The sequence below is a fragment of the Neolamprologus multifasciatus genome, chromosome 5 (assembly GCF_963576455.1).
Source record: "Neolamprologus multifasciatus chromosome 5, fNeoMul1.2, whole genome shotgun sequence".
In the NCBI taxonomy this organism is placed as follows: domain Eukaryota; kingdom Metazoa; phylum Chordata; class Actinopteri; order Cichliformes; family Cichlidae; genus Neolamprologus; species Neolamprologus multifasciatus.
Window position 1 is genome coordinate 7991633 of NC_140443.1, and position 18898 is coordinate 8010530.

Here is an 18898-nt window from a genome sequence, read left to right on the forward strand (position 1 = left end):
TTTTTAAAAATTTTGTTTGCCCATCTTTCCCAACCACTTGTTCCACACTAAACTCTGTTCTACAGGGTGCATGAATGCACAGGCAAGGTACGTCAACGGTCGGTTGCCTTAAGAGATTTGATTGTGCAATCCAGTGTCAGTAATGAAAATAGACAATATATGCCAGATTACCAGTCCAGCCTTTTTTGTAGTGAGTAGTGATTGGAATTCTGGCTCTTTTTAGAGAACCAGCTCTTCTGGCTCGGCTCACTAAAAAGAGCCGGCTCTTTCAGCTCTCAACCGGCTCTTCAGGTTGTTTTGTTGCTTTAATTAATTTATTATCAACAATAATCTAAAATTATGCACAAAATAAATTACTAATGTAAAACGATATGTTTTTTATTTACATACATTTATTATATAAATAAATTTATTTATTCACTCCACATAAAATGTAAAAAAAAAAAATTATAAAATACAAAAACTATTTACAATTCAACTTTTAACTATTTAAATTTTCATCTTTTTCCTTTCAAACAAATTTAAAGTGAAACAACACAAAACACTGCAAACCACAACACAATGAATTTCAAATATGCAAAACAAAAAGAAGATGCCCGTTCTCTCTCATATAGGCCTGGGATGGGATGGGATTTTTTTTGGGAGAGTGTTTTCCTGCTTGGAATTACATACATAGGATTCAGTGCATGAATAAACTTTCCGAATTCTTTATCATTCACAACTGAAAATAGTTGGAAATCAAGTGCGATCACTTTTGGCTGGTCCTTATCAATTGAGTTCTGTCATGCTGGGGTCACAGACTTCTGCAAAACCTGTGTAATAGAGCTCTGGGTTGATTTAAGTGGTTGTGGTGGAATACCGTATGATGCTGTAGATGCAGCAGCAGCAGCAACAGTTGCAGTAGATGCACTGGCACCTTCATTAATATTACACTCAACAGACTGTGTTTTATCTTCTCATTGCACTGATGGGTGGACAGTTTTCAGGTGCCAGTGCAGGTTATTTGTGGAGCCGGCTCTATATGATATCCTTTTCTTGCAGACTCTACACTCTGCCTTTGTATTGTCAATAAAATTTAAATGGTTCTTCTTTTCTTAGTGTCACTCGTTTTCTTTACTATACCTTTCTAATGTGACAATGTTATCTCTTGTTGTTGCGCCTGGCTCTCTTTCTCTTAACTCCTGCTCTGTTCCTGTGCTACCCTGAGTCTAACTACCACCCCTCCCCCCTCTGCTCAGCAAACACAAGGCTCATGTAGCAAAAAAAAGTGAGAGGGTAAGAGAAAGAAAGAAAAACACTCCCTTCGTTCCCTGAAAGAGCCGGCCTCTAAGAGCCGTTTCATTCGCGACCATCACAACACTAGTACAGAGATTATGAGTTTGCAACCAGTGTTGGGAAGGTTACTTTTCAAATGTATTCCACTACAGATTACAGAATACATGCCCCAAAATGTAAGAGAGTAGCGAGTAACGTATTCTGAATACTTTGGATTACTTAATATATTATCATGCTTTTTACAACTACATGAATGTACTATTGCTGTGTGATTTATTACTATTAGTGAAGGCTACTCACCATACCAATACCTAGATTTTTAAATCTTAATATAAAATGAGTAACAGTAGGGTGGACATTAGGTAAGGCTGCACTTTTTGCAGTGATCTGGTATAGAAAACTATTCCGCACGTATATAAAACAGGTCCGCGGCTCCGAAACATATAAAGGGACCTCTGGCTAATACGTCGGGTTCTGTGTTGGGCTTGCAGCCGAAAACTAGACAGAGAGAGGCGTTGAAAGGCTGCTCCAACGGAACTTATTGTTTTGGAGAAAAACACAAACACAATATACATAGCTTACTTACAACTGGACTACACTGCCCATGAGGCTACATTCTTTGGGGATATGCCTGTAACACTCTGTCTATTGTCTTCATATTAAATAATTTTTTGAACAATAGCAATAATTAAAAAAAATATTTCTTCACGTCATTATGCGGGCCGCAAGTAGAGGTGACATGGGCCGCGAGATTAAGACCCAGGCATTAGAGCCTCTTAATGCGTGTTTTGTTTGGGTTTCCACCAGCGTGGAATTACCAGAAATAGAGAGGGCATAGCCTAACATATGAAACAGGAAAAGACTGCTGTGTAATCCTTTTATTTCAGCAAAGTAACTGTATTCTGAATACCACCTTTTTAAACGGTAACTGTAACGGAATAGAGTTGCTCATATTTTGTATTTTAAATACGTAACGCCGGTACATGTCTTCTGTTACTCCCTAACACTGTTTGCAACTCATAGTCTGTGTTCCCATTAAGCCCTTTGACAGACTGGTGACCTGCCCAGTATGTACCCTGCCTTATAGCTAGCTGGGATAGACTTCAATCCCCCATGACCCTAAACTAGAAAAATGGCCACAAAAATGAACAAATGTTCCAAATAATTGGTCAGAGGTTAAAAGTCCTGTAGTCACTTATGTTACCAGTTATCACTGTGGCCGCTGTTGTTTCAAAGAGAGGAACAATAATTTATTCACCTCTTAGTTTGACTGTACACCTTAGGCTCTATGTAAAGGCTGCCAAAAAAACAAAAACATAGGTCGCCATAGGTCGCTTCTGTTCCTCACTCCTCAGAGCACTGTTCATCCCCTTTGTGCTCAGGCAAAGATACACATCAGCACCAGAGTGAAACCTGTAAAGGGTGAATACACTACAGAACCTGTTTATACGCTTACTATTTTTTTCTTTTTTTGGGGGGGTGGTGGGGGGGGGGGGTTGAATAGGAGGCTTGAAGGAATGGTACAGACCAATGACAATAGTATTAATGGAGGATTGATCTGGTTACTGATTTCAAGAAAATTTCAGCTTGCTTTCTGGATTGTTGTTCCACGCTAACACAAACTGGTAAGTTAGTTTTTATTTATTAAAGAGTTTAAGAGTTTACATTTTATTGTTAAATATTAGATAGTCCGTAGGTTATGTTTGTTTTGACTCCTAAATCTTTCATGCAACTATTAGCAATATCATTTGTTTAATCCGTCTCCTGACGTTTCGATGCGACACTACTTAACTGTTCGCAAATATTGTGGCATTTTATATATTTATATCTAGACCAGAATGACAATTTATACTTTATGTATTTTGGATATTTGGAAAATACAAGAAAAGTCTGGTTTTGAAAATAAGATAGCTAATGTTATGCTAATAGCATTAGCAAGATGCTAGTTGTACTTATTTCATACTCTGAAAAATACTAATTAATGCAGAACACAAGAGACAGCCTATGGGTCTAGAATCTGCTTTATACCCTACCTTGAATGTACAATATTGTTTTCTTGGGGCGGGCTTTGTTTTTATATTTTTAAAGTTGAGGTATAGTTTAACCTGGATCAACTGATCACTCAGGGTTGATATGCTGGTTCTTCATTGCATTACAAACAATGTTATTGACAGTCAAGCAGTATTTTAGCTTCTAAGAAAAGGCAAACTGTAATATTAAATATTAAATTTGGATCTAAATATTTTAATAAATTAAGTAGAGTAGTATTTTGAAGTGTATGCGTGTGTTCCTATTTGTTGTTGCATTGACTGTTCACACCCTCACCCTGGCTTGTGTGCTCTGTTTCTAACTCAGTTTCTAGCTGCCCCAGTTCAGGTTTTGTTTTGACCTATGCCAGAGATAAAGCTGTGGGTTTTTAGCTTAAGTTTCACTTCCACAAGTCTGCATTTGGGGCCTACTTTCCTGCCTGCTGCACACAGATCCTGACAGTTTTGTGCTCAGCCATTAAATACTTGCATTATTATTTATGTTAAATGAACAATAATGGAAATGTGTTCAGAATTGTTTCAGAGCACATGCATTGATTTCTCCAGGATCCTTTTTGTTGCTAATGCAGTGCTTCACAAGTCGATGATTGCTATTCAATATGATTCTAAGGCCTTTCGAGTTTTTGGATTCATTAAATCTTTAAGCTCCTGAAAATCTTTGCTTTAAAAAAAAATTAAACGTTTATTATTAAACTGTGGAACTATTTAGTCTTTCCAATGTGGTGAAATCATGATCATTTTTATTTAGTCTAAGCCTCTCTGGCATGCTCATGTTAAACTAAAAAATGTTTTATCAATGCTCGCAGCTTGTAGACAAGTAAATGAAGGACGTTTTCCATCCTTATTTCTTAATTAGCTACTGTAGTGTTTATTGAAACAATGTGCAAGCAGCAGCATTATAGTGCAACAGTAGAGGTCAGTATAGGTGAAATGGTATGAGTCAAAGGTAGCCTAGGTCTAGTGCTTTCCCTGGACATTTTAAATAGAAGTATAACATTATTGCTTAATGCTTTAGTTTTGCAAATAGATTCAACTGGTCACTTGTCAGGAGGTGCATGATATCATCACATAATAAAACTGAGGGTTGTTGAAGTGTTGTTGTCACTTTTTATCATTATTGGAGACTCCCTTGTGGCTGTTACTTTCAGACAAGCCCTGACGACGAGGCTTGTCTCGTCGTGCACACTTACTAGGGAGCACAAAGGCATGGTGTTGCTATAGCAACATGGCACTTGCATGTTACATAACATTTATATTGGTATTTTCATGGACAGTATGATATTGCATGACCCTAATAACTGGTGAAATGAACATGGTACATTTAGATGACTGGTACACTGGTTATGGCGGTTTAAAGTAAACTAAAGAACCCCTTCTGCACTTTACAGTGCTGTGGCTTTATGTGTTATATTATAACCACCTACTTGCAGCAGAGAGAGAATCACTCACTTCCCAAAACAAGCTGGGAATGGACCTGTTGTTTTTTGTTTTTTTATAACTGTCACCATGCATGCTCACGGTATACATAGTTTCTTATACTGCATTTTTGTAATTTAAATAAATTGTTTTTAGTACAGATCTGTTTCACTGTTAAAAATTAGTACTGATACTTCACATTATGCCATTTTTAAGCATATTGGCCAATACCAGTCAGCAACTGTCCTGTCAGCTTAGGGCAGAGTTGTTGTAAAATCACATATATATGGCAAACCTTATTTATGGTCTGATTAAGGGTTGGTCACCTTACCCATTCAGGCTCTAGAATGATATTTTCAAAACAAGGACTCCCTAATAGAGTGACAAAATATTTATGTTGCAAGTTGTTATCAGGATATAACTCATTTCCTTTCAGCAGAAAGACTATGAGGGTTCTTTTTTAAAACTGTTTTTCTAAACCACATAATGCAACATGCCTACAGTTTGGTTTCTTTTTCTTTATTGTTAGGCCAGAAAAATATTAAAGTGCAACCAGACATTCGTTAAAACATGCATCATGAAAATCATGCAAAACCTTAGTGTGTGGTCAAACATCAAGAAAAAACCAAGCATCATTAAAAGTTAAGAAAAAAAACTTCCTCAAATGTTTCACCGGAAGGAGATGTGGTGATAATAGTCTTTTTGCACACAATGCAGCTGCACCATTAACCTGCACACACCAACCAGACTGGACGCACAATGAAGAAGGAAGACACTATTTATACCGTGGTGGAAGTGCTCATTGCCGTTACTTGCTGTCTGGGTAACATGCTGGTAATTTTGGCCCTTTGGATCAGTAGAAACATTCAGCAGACAACCTTCCGCCTTATTGTCTCGCTGGCTGTGGCTGATTTTCTGGTAGGTTGTGTGGCAATACCATTGGCTGTAGTGGTGTATGGACAAGTGAAGACTTCATTCACGACCTGTCTCTTCATCAGCTGCGTGATCATCCTGCTGACTTTTGTTTCAGTTCTGTGCCTTGTAGCTATTGCTGTAGATCGTTTCCTTCGTGTGTGGATCCCTATCAGGTAAGATGGCCTGCATAACCACATCTTTAATTTATAAGCATTCACCATACTAATAACTTTATGACAACTTTATATAATTAAAAATAATTACAATTAGTGTGAAACTAATAGTAATTTCTTTTACTTATAGGTACAAAAGGACTGTAACACACAGACTCTCTTGTTGTGTGGTAGCAGCATGTTGGCTTGCTGCAATTCCTCTCAGCTTTACTCCTATGTTTGGATGGCACAAGAATGAAACTTTAAATTATACAACTTGCCAGTTTACAGATGTCATCCCAATGCCATACCTGGTTTATTTCAACTTTTTTCTCTGCACATTGACGCCTCTGTTGGTAATGACTGCTTTATACATCTATGTCTTTTGCACAATCAGAAGAAACCTTCGAGACAAACCAGGGAGCCATGCCCGAAATTCTTACAACTACTTAAGGAAAGAGAAACAGCTGGCGGGATCTCTGTTTCTGGTACTGGCCTTGTTTGGCCTGTGCTGGCTCCCTCTCCACATAATGAACTGTATTCAGCACTTTGGAAATAGTGAGGTACCAAAAGAAGCTTTTAGTGTTGGAGTTGTGCTCTCTCATGCTAATTCAGCTGTCAACCCAGTTGTCTATGCATTCAAAATACAAAAAATCAAAAGAGCATATCTAAAGATCTGGAAAGAGTGCATTTCATGTGGAACAGAAAAGCAGGAATCACATATAAGCCAGACAACAGACAAGTCCAGCAGTAACGATGATAGTCTGGCCAAAAATGAATGAAGGCTGACTTCCTTGTTTAATTCTATTTTATTGGGGATCAAATTTGATTTGTTTTTGAAATGTATGTATTAAAACCAGTGACTTGATAATTACCTTGGTGTGTGTCAGGCCTAGAACCAAATATTATATTATTTAGATACTCATAAGTTTGCTAGGTATTCAGTTTTAAATTTTCATCCATCCATCTATTCTCTTATCCAATTCAGGGTCACAAGATCCCAGCTGTTATAGGGAAAGGGGTGGGAGTACCCCCTGGACAGGTTGCCAGTCTGTCACTGGGCACACTAAATATTAGTTTCTTTTAAATGTGGAAATCTAATCCATCTCAGCTTACATCCTTGGAGTCCATGTCATTTAAACTTCATTAAGGCCAACTAATTTTTTTTTTAATATAGCAGTTTCACTATCTAGCCATAGCTTTAAATATTTGCTGTAGCTTACTGCTGAGGGTATGGCTTGCAAATAGTTGTTTTAGAGATAGCCCTAGTGTGTACTGATGTAAAGCATGTGTTTCTGTCCATATTGTGTAAACTGTTGCAGAAAAAAAGGCCAACTTCCTCTTGTTTTTAAAGTTAAGTTTTTAGATAAAGTTTCATATCACTCTTTCTCTGTTTCTGTTTCTGTTGATATGAAGACTCTCCATTAATATCAACAGACAGTGTATTCTGTTCGGAAATTATGTTCACTGTTCTTTACAGTGGTAGTTAAAGTAAAATAAAATGGAATTGTGTAGGGGTAACTGATGCCTGAGTTCTGACTTTTATTAAACTAAAAAGTCACTGACTTCAGAATTGAAGAATGACATATAGTTCAACCATCAGAACTAAATAAAGAAATGATTATGCTAGGTTTAAGGAAAAAATTCAACCTATAACCTTTTAATTTTATTATAAATTTTATTATAGTAACTGATTTTGGATAATGTTTTCAGATATGTTTATTTAGAAATGTTTCCTTTGAGCCGGCATTTACATTGACATCTACATGTTTCTATAAAAATTACAAGCCAGTAAAGACAGGGGAAAAAAAGAGGGGTACATACATACATAACTCAGACTACCTTCCCTTTAGCCCTCAGATGCAGACCCCGGATACTGATTTTGGATAATAAATGTAATGAAAACAACTTCAGACAATCAGTACGATTATTTTATATGTATCACTGTGTAAATTACTGTACATTAAAACTCATCAGACTCAATTGGCAGTATCAATATTCTTGGCAGTATTCTTCTCTTTGAGTCTATAGTACAGATCTATTCTATACAAACTTTCCTTATATCTTTGCAAACATATTTTAAAGAACCTGAAAAAAATTGTAGCTTAGAAGGCAAACGTGGGAAACAGAGCTTCGAGTTCTTCTTGTATGTATAGGTCTTGTATCTTTTGTTACTTTGTGGTTAGTTGCGATATTATCAAGAATTTCGTTTTAAGTTTACCCGTCTGCTAACCTAATGTTGCATAGTTCTGCCACTAAGTTGCAAAATGCAAAATTTTGAAACCTAATATATCATTTAGTAGTCTGTTCATGTAAAACGTTTACTGTGATCTTTCTGACAGTATTAATTTCAACGCAATACAAATTCCCTAATGTGACACTGGATATTAAATACTTGTGGATTTACATATTCTGTCAAAGAAATTGTTTTACAAATCTGAAGTCATACTGGAAATTAGATGGCTAACATTTGCTCATTGAAATGCATTCTTTAAGCTATACGTTTTGTCATTGAATTATATTGCAGCTCATTTAAAATTAACTTGTCAAGTGAAAATATGCCTGTTTTTTATTCTGTAAATCTGTTATTACTATATCAGATATATACAATGCAGGTTACAATACAATACAGGTCCCAAAGTTAAGATCATTTGTGCAGCTATAATAGTCTTTTTGCCACAAGATGGCATCAGAGTGGCTCCTTCATCACTTAGCTCAGTGAGGAAATGTCATTCCAAGCACTTATTGTACCTCTCAAGGAAGGTAATAGGCTGTATAGTTATCACCTGAATAGGATTGAGTCCATCCCACAAACTATACAACCTACTACCTCACCTTGCTAGGCTCAACTTCAAACCCAAATGAAAAGCCTTAATAACAAGGCTTTGGTCAGTATACACCAATTAGAAAGGGTAGACAGGTTCTACTGTTCGATTACATAATTAAATGACAGTCTTTCTTTGGACTGCAGTTGTCTTTAAACAGGTGTGGGTAGATTATTTGTACTTTCATAAGTGATGCGTTCCTTTATCCAGGGAGCTTCTCGTGCATATAGGATTTGGCATCTCCGCAGATTAACCTGTTTCCTTAGGAAAGACAGTAGATTGTATAGTTATCTCAAAAGGAGGACGTAAACCCCACAACTATTCAATCTACTACCTCAACCTTAAGGACAGATAGTTTTTCACGTAGCAGTAGAAAATGTGTCAGTCAAACTGTGAGACAAAGAGAAAAAACACACGTTTTTAGATGTCAGTATTCACCTCGGAAAAACAGTTGCTGAAATATTTTAGTGTCTTTTCTTCATTTTTCGACTGACCACTATAGACCACATCGATTAAATACACTGATACCACAGAATGATGTAGTATGGTATCAGATTTACCAAGAATTACTTTCTAGCTTCATTTCCACATTCCACTGTAACCTAAGCTCTAAAATCAAGTTCATTATAGAGCTGCTGTGTTTGTGTAACGGATATCCTGTATCTGACTACTGGCTCTTGACATATGAAATATATTTGACAAGTGTTAAAGACTGAAATGTGACAGACACATTACCCTGTAAAATTAAAGTTAATTAAAAAAAATAGCACATAAAGCAAGACAAAAGTTTCTAATAATTTGTCCATAATTCAAGACAACTAGAAAAACAACGTTCTTTATAATCATGTCTTTTTTTATAGTCTGCTTCCTTCCATCTCTACAACCAGAAAGTAATGCATAGCGAAGGAAGAAAAATGGCTGTACCTCAGCCATTTTAGGGAGCTGTTTGGCACCCATCCTCAACATCTGTGGAGCGACTGTCTCCTCCTTGCAATTCTTGAAAACATAGACCTCTCCAAACAATGTTGGGGAATGTACAAAGAGCAATGTAAATTGGTTGTTCTTGGGCTTTTTTTTTTGGTGGTGGTGGTTGTTGTGGGGGGGTCTTTAATAGAGAAACGGAAGGTTTGACTTCTCAAATTGCCCTTTTTGCTCAGTGTGACAGCCAATTTAAAACCACTGAGAAAGAAGTTTGTTTACTGTGCCAGCTGGAGTCTGGGACACAAGCTGGGTGGAGCTGTCCAAGTCCAGACAGAACCATGCTTTGGTCGAAACAGCTCAGCCCAGGCAGTGTTGTGGTAGATGACCAGACCGTGAAAAGGCTGGAACATTTTGCATAAATTTGCATGTGAACGGTGGTCACTGAAAAGCCGCTTGGCTGCTCATTAACATTCTGAATTCCTCTTTGGCCCAATTAATGTCAACAGTGATTGAAATGTTTTGGCAGTCTGTGTGGCTGTGGTGACAGGGCATGCTCACTGGGGCTTGAGGGAGTGAGTGGCATCAACTGAGATGATGAATTAATCAGATGCTTAATGGTACCAGATTCTTCTAACTGGCTGGCCAATGCAGAGGGGATGGAGAGAAAGCAAGAACAAATCAAATTTGTGTTGTGACCAACTATCACTATACGATTCACTAATAATTTATAGCTAGGTTTAACACCTGTTTACAGTAATAATATAACTTGCACCATTTCTTCCATTCAGTCAGCATGATAAACTAGCACCCCACCTGCATAATGTAACATGATATGTGACCGTTTAGACTCATATGTTTCTTAGAAGAATTTCGCTTTTTACAACCGGAAGTGACGCTTTGAAATAGTCTTATTCACAAGCTGCAGATCAAGGGAAAATGGCTGCTCTGTTGTTCACCCATAACTTTTATCTGATACTCAGAACAATTAGCATTCCAATCAGTATATCACTGACACGGTTATTCTCTTTTGCCTCGGGTATGTATATATGCCCAGAGAAGCTCATTTCACAGCAGCAAACTTACGACTTCTTAACAAAATCTGTGTTGTCAAATGCTCAGATAGCAAACAACTGAGTATTTAGGCAATAATAATGCATAAAAAATACCCATTTCAAACTGGCGCTGGTCCGTGATGATTTGCGGAATACAGGGCATGAGTGTCGGGGACTGATCTGGGTTCTCCTATGCTGCTCCTTCCAATGTTTTGTGCCAAGAAATGGGCATTGTCTGCCTTCCAAGCTAAATCTCAGTGAGACAAAAGTGGGTGATGTCGTGGATGCAGCATGGCAGAGCCCATAACTGAGGGGGGAGGAGAGCGTTGGCAGCCAAGCAATCAGAGAATGCCATGTCAGACAAGGGTTGTGATGCCACACAGTAAGGTATGGTGGTGTAGCCTGCTGCCAGATGCTCAGTGCATTGCAAGCTATGTGAGCTAGGTGTATACTACTAAAGAAAGGTCCATTGTTCCATAAGCATGCTTTGTCCATATGTTGAACAGGTATTTATTTTTTGTCTGAGTCCATCCTGATCCTGTTTAAACTAAAGTAAAAAAGAGTGAATATACATCTTGTGGGCAGTATGTCTTTATATTAAAACATATTTCATGTCAACTGAAAATCAAATAGCTGACTTTTTTTCAATTTCTTACAAGAAGTACTTGCTAAAAGGATTTAGCAAGTCTTTTAGAAAGAGGATTCAGTGTTATTTACTCGCATTCTGTTATTTTTTAGTAATAGAATTTCACGGCACAGCCAAGAGGTGGAGGGTGTTAGGTTTGGTGGGGTCAGGATCCCATCTCTACATTTTGCAGATCATGTGGGTTTTTTAGGGTTCAGCTTACACTGCCTTGGGATGAGAAATTAGCATGTCCAAGTTTGAAACCATGGTTCTCAGCCAGAAAAGGGCACTATGATCGAGTGAGAATGAGTTTTTGCACCAGGTGGAGATGTTCAAGTGTCTCTGGGTCTAATCCGAAACGCTGGTGTTTGTTCTTGTGGTGACAAGGTAGACCCACTGGACCACCATTAAATATCTGCTTCTGATTCGAACAGGGCTAACTCCCAACAGCATGCTAGAATACCATTAGACTGGTTTTAGTTTTTGAATCTCTGACCCTATAACAAATAAAATATGCCCAGATCTGAAGGACATTTGGTGTGGACTTCAGTTGGTCTATAGTTCAGAGTTGCTGTGCTGATTTGCGGTAAATGCAGTAAATTCTGTGTTTAAAATTATTTAACATATGAGCTGTTGCTGTTTGTTATCAGTGGTTACATATCGGCTTCCTCTTTAATACATTCAGCTCGATGGTATCTGAATTGGGGGTTTTTTGTTTTGTTTTCCAATGAAAAGCAGTGTAAAGATATTTTAAGATACTATTGAAAACTTTAAGCACTGCAATTTTATTTTAGTAATTCTAAACACTTCCACTGAGGAAAATTGTGCATTAACCATGGACTAAACTAAAATAACATTTTACTGCTAAAAGGCTAATGCTGACAACTTGCACTTTTTTCATTTTCATTTTCATCTAATGTGAAGTAAAGTGCAAGAGTGGGTTTGTTTATTTCATGGTATTTTACTACTGCGATGAGGCTCGAAGGCTTCTGTCTGTGGTTCATATTTTGTTACAGGCTGGGAAGTTTTCCTCGGTCTATAACTGCAGGCCATGTTCCTGTCATGCTATACGTACTTCTCAGTTAAGAACAGCTTCACATGTGAATCTTTATATATACATACAGTGACATTCTCATGAGACCTGGGTTAAAAAAAAATCTTAGCAAATACTCTTTAATGTCATATTTTTGTCAACATTGGCTGCTTAGTATCAGTACAGTGGCTGTACACATGGCTGTGTTTTTAAAGTAGAGTTTTTAGTAGCAATAGTTGGAAACTACTGTTATATGATCTGTCCTCTTTCTGACTTAATATTCAACAGATATTAACAAAATTGCTAATATAGTGGTGAACCATCTCTCATGGCTTTTGCTCGTAACTTTGTTGATTTCAAGACTGTGTAAAACGGCTGATGTCAAAAGAGTGAGACGTGCTGTTTATAGCCCAAAATTATTTTTTTCTTCAACAGGAAGAGCTGAAGTGTGTATGTGGCACGACTTGATAAAAAAGCAACACCAAAAGAGAGACTTTGATCCTGGTAACTACAAAGTAACTCCAATTACGGGGAGGAGAGAAACACAAATAGCAGAGGATATGGCTTTCCAAACAACATGTCATCAAGCAGCAAAGCAAGTTCATTTGAGGAGAACTTGGGGGGAGGAGGGAATAAGTTCATTTTCTTTCTCGTTCTCTCTCTCTCCCTTTCTGCCTATCCTCCCTGCGTTCCTCCCACTTCTTTTTTTCTTCATTCAGCCTTTCTGTACAGTATGCAATAATAGTGTTGCACACACTCAACACAAACTTAAGAGCTGACTCGACTGTATGCAAACAAAGCAGCGCAGCATATGCCAAAACATTTACAAAGTCAGTTCGCGTAAGTCTAATTCATGCAAGAGTGTAATTTGTCTAAAAAATGAATTTTCCTGTAGATTTACTAACTTATACTGTTAACGCTGCTTTCAATAGCTTTTATGATCGAAAACAAACACTAATAAACCAGAGAGGCTTGATGTGAAACATAGTGCTGTAATCCTTAATACAAGCCCCTTCATGTATTGTACAGTGCTTGCAACAGATGGATCTGGTTCATACTGGTTTTCCAACAGGCCTGTCAAACAGCAGTATTCGAGAAAACGACATTAATAATCTAGTTTCACTGTATGATTGAAACCACAGGATGCTTTTTCATTTTCGCAGTAATAGATGTTTAACAGCAGATACAGTGCAGCGGGGGGATTTTTTGATGTTGCAGAGTTCGTGCACCTATGCAGCAGTCCTGCAACACAAACACCAAAGTGCTTAGATAAAAGCACCAACTGCCTTTTTATTACAGAGAATTTCCTGTTTGAAACGTGGAGCTAATAATCACTTTTTTTTTCCAAGGGCAAAGTTTGTTCAAACTACTGCAGTTACAATGTCTTTCGGCTACGACTTGCTGTAAAATATGCCAGAATTTTTATTTCTGCTGCAGGTTTGTGCTTTAAGAGGCAGTAATGTCAGTATTAAAATTTCTTTTTACTTGGTGGCATGTGTTTGCTACGTAAACTTCTCACATCAGTAAGTTTATATAAAAGCTTTGCTTGCAATGCATTTAGCAGAACAAATAGTATGTGAAACAAAATCCCTTCTCAGTAGCGGTTAAGATTTAGGCTTTGTGTTCGGTGCAAGCGAATTAGACACGTGTACAGTGTGGAAGGTGACAGTAAAGGGAGTGTAAAAGTGCAGACATGAATAAAGGGAGGCTTAAATACAAAGAGGAACATCAAGGCCTAAACAGAAAGATAATCAAAAATGAGAAATACCTGAGGGTTTGTTTTTGTTTTTTTGTCAAGATCAGGATAGCGTTCACCAACAAACAATAAGGCGGTGGTGCAGACGAAAAATAAAGGCGGCTTAGAAAAGAGTCAAGAATACATTTCCACATCCCTCTCTTTTGCTTGCAAGACGAGGGAAAGGCTCAGTAGTGTACCAGCAAGCAACCCCACTCGAACAGGGGTTGGGGCTTGAGAGCAGTTTTTGGGCCATGCCCTCCTCTCTCCCTGCCCACTTTTGCCTTACTGCCAAGAGAGAGAGACAGTAGGAGAAAGGGAGCTCGGCAAACAAATCACAATTTTACTTACATGGTTCCACAATATATACAAACGTCATGTGGCTTAGAATTGACGTTCCCCACACTAAATGGGAAAAGCCATATGAAGCAAAGATTATGTGTCATCAAATAGACATCTCACTTTACTGTAGGATTTGCAGCTGGGAGGGGATAAGAAATGCAGAGAAAAAGACAGAGATGTAAGCTTGGGCAAAGAAATCAGAAGTGAGTACTTACATGCTGTGTTGTAACAAAGCCAAAAGGTTTGACAGATTTATCTACAGTTGGGAAAGACTTCAGTATTCCTGTAGCATTTCAGAGCAAATGAGTTAAAGGCTTCTCTTGGAGCTGAGCATTAAAGGCTTTTGTCAGCAGTTGGCATCATTCCCAGGTAGTACATGCCTCCCATTTTCATCGTCTCTCAGGACGTCTTTAGTTGTTCTGCACCTGCCTGTGTCTTTATTCAGATTTTGAGCAAAGCAGCAAAGGCAGAGTTCGCCTTTCAGACTTTGGTTTAGTTTTGTTGTAGCTGAGAGTGGAAGGCCCTGTTTACTGTCAACATAGCGTACTAAATGAGTGGTCTCGGGTGTTTACCACAATACATCCTGAAGTAACAAACTGTGTCATCGAGCTATGAAGCAAAAACAAAGGCAACAGTGCAGGCCAATCTGTGAACATAAACAGATTCAAAATAATGTTGCACACGGAGCTTCACCCAGAAATGAAAACCACTTTGATAATCCCATATTCCAGTCTTGAATAGAGCGTACAGGTTTAATGTTCGAGGGTGTCCCTGCCAAGAATACCACAGACAATGCATCTTTCCTCAGGCAACATCCAAGACAGCTTCCTGAGTGACGTCACTGAGTCTTCATTTTTCTTTTATTCATTTCTTACACATGCTTTGAAGCCTTTCTCTTCCAATGCAGTCTTCGATCCAGAACATTTCTGTTGATAATCTTGAAGACTATATACATTGTCAAAGAAAGAAAGCGTGGCTCTTTGCTTTTTTTTATATCTCGACAGGCCGAGGAAGAGGTAGGAGCTGCAAACTCCTTGCACAGATCTTACTCTGTGTCTTTCCCGTTCTGCTCACGAGCTTGTAAAAGTTTCAGCTGCAAAGATTTGGGCCAGCCTCTGCTGGCACCATTTCAAAAGAGCACTGCCTGTTTCAGAAGAACAGCGAGGACAAATCTGTGAGGAGAGCGCTGTCTTTTTGCACTCTCTCCCACCACCCACACTCTCTTGGGGGCTCAGGGCAGTGACCGCTCTCAGGACTTTTACTCTGCTCTCAGGGTAATGTCAGCTCATGCCAGCTCAATCCTTAAGGCAGCAGTACATCTGTTAGAGATCCACGATGGTTTGAATCGCTCAAGCAAGCCTGGTCTCTATCACAGACACCCAGAGAATAGGAAAGGCAAGCTACAGCACTCTTTCCTGGATACTTTGTCCTACTTTTCAGATGTGTGTCAAGCTCTCACGAGGCTCAGCACTCCTTGTGTTACAGTTCGCACAAGATCCTGGCTGCTCTGCCTTTTTCTTTTTTCTTTTCTGCTCCGAGTGGCCCCGGGATTCTCGTCTAACCCTCCACGTTGCTGCCTTCTTAAGAATTTATAGCACTCCAACTGTGCTTTTTATGCAACTTTTACACAGAATGGCATTAAAGAATAATGAACTCAGTGACAGGAAGTGCAAAAAAAATTAGGTTTATGTTTTTACTGATGCAGTAATTTAGCCTGAGTAGTGATTTGCTCATAGTCTAAGAGTAAGCTCTGGGTCTCAAGGGGTTTTAGTTGTTATTCTAATACTTTTTTGAGTAGTGGGCAGTACTGTGCTATAAAATCTAAATAAAGAATAGACTGTTTTTTGCTTTTTGACCACACCTTGAGTTTGTGTCAAATTTCTAGATTCTGAATCCTTCCCTGCTACATTGCAACATTGTATTACTTTTGCTATCTATACTCAAGAAACACTATGACCCTTCACACAGCTATGTACAAGTATCACATATGAGAAGCACACTCACCTATGCATATATGTGTATCTTTGTGTTTATTGTATATTTTTACGGGTTTAGTTGGTGCCAATGTGTAAGGACTCTCTTCACTGGGACTCTACCCTTGTTTACATTTGTCATCACCTAGTCACCTACAATCTAAGTCAACCTTTAACCTTTTTCAAGAGTGTTATGGCTAGGTAGTTTCAGTTAATACACTCTATGTTATACAGCCTTTAGTTGACCTGCTATTATCCAGCTCAGAGGATTTTATAAACAAGAACGAGCTACTAGCGAGGCTTCTGAGAGAGCCAGTGTTTCTAATTTGTTCCTTCGTTGATTTGGCAATTTTTTATGTTTGTGCCTTAGCATACTTTGGTTTTCAGCATGTTTTTTAATCTTCCCATCAATTTAACCCTTGGAAAAGCTCAATTATGAAAATAGAAAGATAATTTATTGTTTCACCCTTTACTAAAATCAATATATCAGTGGCATAAATGAAGAGGTTTGTTCATTTAGGTGTGTCTGTTTGTCCATGCTGGACTCAAGTGGCCTGTATTATAGCTGAACACAGTACGGTATCCATGGATTTGTGCCCAGCCATCTGAAGTCCTCTACACTCACTACAAATCCTAAAAGAGGTTTGGGATTGTTTAGCTTTTTCTCTTGCATTAGCAATATGTCAAGATTTCCACTAACAACTCTGTTTGCAGGGTTTTTTCCTGGCATCAAATGGGCCTTCAGTGGGGTGATCATGGTGTACAGCTAAAACAATGAGTCTATGTCTCATTATTTGTCCGGAATCCATGCATTTAAAAAAATTATTTCTGAACATTATAAATAAAAATCTAAACAGAAAAGTAACATTTTGAAATGATTTAACTCACCAGCCTCAGTTCTTAAAATTAGTGCTTAGGGTACTATTATAACAGTAAATGTCAGCAAGTATACATTCACTGAAGCAGTGTAAATGTTTCGTTGAGACTTTCCTTGACTTTTAGGTGATGAAATGATGAGGACTTTCCCACACGCGAGGAGTAGAAGACGAACTAAGCAAGAAGAGCTCGGTAAATCAGAATATAAATATGACACCATAAAGACCTTAAAATTAATGCAGTTATTGTGTTATGTCTGTATGTGAATTGTGCTTGTGTGCTTGAGAGGTTTGATCTTTGTACAATCCTAGCTGCTATTTTTGTTCCTGAATAACATATTTCCATTTATAATGAATGGAAAAAGACCTCCTGCCATTGTCTTTTTGCTATCCTTCCACCTTCCTCAGACAGTCTTCCCTTTGGGGATATACTCATGTAAACCAGATTTCCCTGTTTCGTCTTCATTGTTTGTGCTTCCTGCAATATGGGCCTTCTCTGAGTTGATTCACTCGGTTTTAGAGTGTCTCCGGTTTCACGTCCTTACCAGCTTGCTGTTTCAGCACTAAACCCATGGGTGAACTAAAATACCACGATCATGCCCCCTCCTCAGGTCCAAGGTCAAGCTATATGTATTTCAACATATATCTTCTTTGCTTAGTGTTTGCACAACTGCTTTGAATGGCCTCCATTTCACCATAACAAAGATTAATGTGTTTTCATTTCATTCAGGCTTGTTGTTACAGTTGTTGGCATAGTAAGAGCTGCTTTTACAGCCGCTCTGGTATAGTCTGTGACACTGCTTCTCATTGCTTTGACGATGTTTGCTATCTTCCTCGTGGTGATAAAAATGAAACTAAAATGGGCTGGAGACACACTGTATGGTGAGAGACACACTGTATGTTGAGAAACACACCGTGGTTTCTGTCTCTTTAAGATTGTGATGGCTTCTCTGCTGCTCCCTTAAGGTCACTCGCCCTCCTTAGGCCGCCTGCCAGCTGCCATGTTACTGTCAAGCATTTGCAGAAATGCCAGCAAGGCCATTAGTCCAGAGCGTTTTCAGTCAGCAGTCTGGACAGTGTGAGCTGCACAGTGATGCAGAAAAACAAAGAGTCTGGCCCATATAAAACTACAACACAGTGCTTTCCCGTCTTTGTTTCCTATGACTTGTTATTGTTCACTTCTGCTTTGATTTATTTCCTCCCATTCCCTCTGTGAGCACTCAGGCTATAGCCACATGGGACACGATGATGAAGAAAACCTCCTTTTTAACTGTGAATGTGACAGCTTGTGATTCAAGCCGTCATTTTTAAAATATGTCGAGATGAATCAAATTACAGTTTCTCCATGTTCCCTCTGGTGTCTCCCAGCTGCTTCATGCGTTGTTTTCTGTCTCTTGGGGTACAGCAGCATCTGGTGGTCAGCTGAGGAAATGACACTTTGTTTTTGATAGTGACACAAATTTTTAATCTCTATTTTTAAATGAAAGCAGGAAGGAAACCGCAGGGCTTGTGGTTATAACCAGATCTCTGGATTCAGTAGTCTTTTTGTAATGCAGTGTGACTGTGCGGTTACACATACCTGAATTAAGACTGCACATTTTTGTTTGTTCTGAATCTCTCTGAATTTCCATCTTCCATGTTTCTCCACAGAGTTGATGCTAAAAATTTAAAAAAAAATGTGTACAGAAGGTGAATAGCTGATTGTAGTAAT

At 38.4% G+C, this 18898-nt stretch overlaps 2 protein-coding genes across 2 annotated transcripts in view; one reads left to right on the forward strand and one right to left on the reverse strand.

The window, feature by feature from the left end:
* Positions 1–18898, reverse strand: part of LOC146517989 (adenosine receptor A1-like) — a 30620-nt gene that overhangs the window by 10880 nt on the left and 842 nt on the right. Inside the window, exon 2 of the mRNA XM_085159162.1 lies at positions 14555–18845. The gene's annotated coding sequence lies outside the window, so the exon portion shown is untranslated. The remainder of the gene's footprint in view (positions 1–14554; positions 18846–18898) is intronic.
* On the forward strand, positions 513–7676 carry LOC146517990 (adenosine receptor A3-like). Its single transcript, XM_085159164.1, has 2 exons — positions 513–5827; positions 5958–7676. The coding sequence occupies exons 1-2, from the start codon at positions 5499–5501 to the stop codon at positions 6586–6588; spliced, it is 960 nt and encodes a 319-aa protein (XP_085015290.1). The 5' UTR covers positions 513–5498; the 3' UTR covers positions 6589–7676.

Bases quoted from the DNA above. Each gene is read 5' to 3' on its own strand.
- LOC146517990 (XM_085159164.1), top strand. From the start codon at position 5,499: ATGAAGAAGGAAGACACTATTTATACCGTGGTGGAAGTGCTCATTGCC. The intron at 5,828-5,957 runs GTAAGATGGCCT...TTTTACTTATAG, and splicing joins CGTGTGTGGATCCCTATCAG to GTACAAAAGGACTGTAACAC.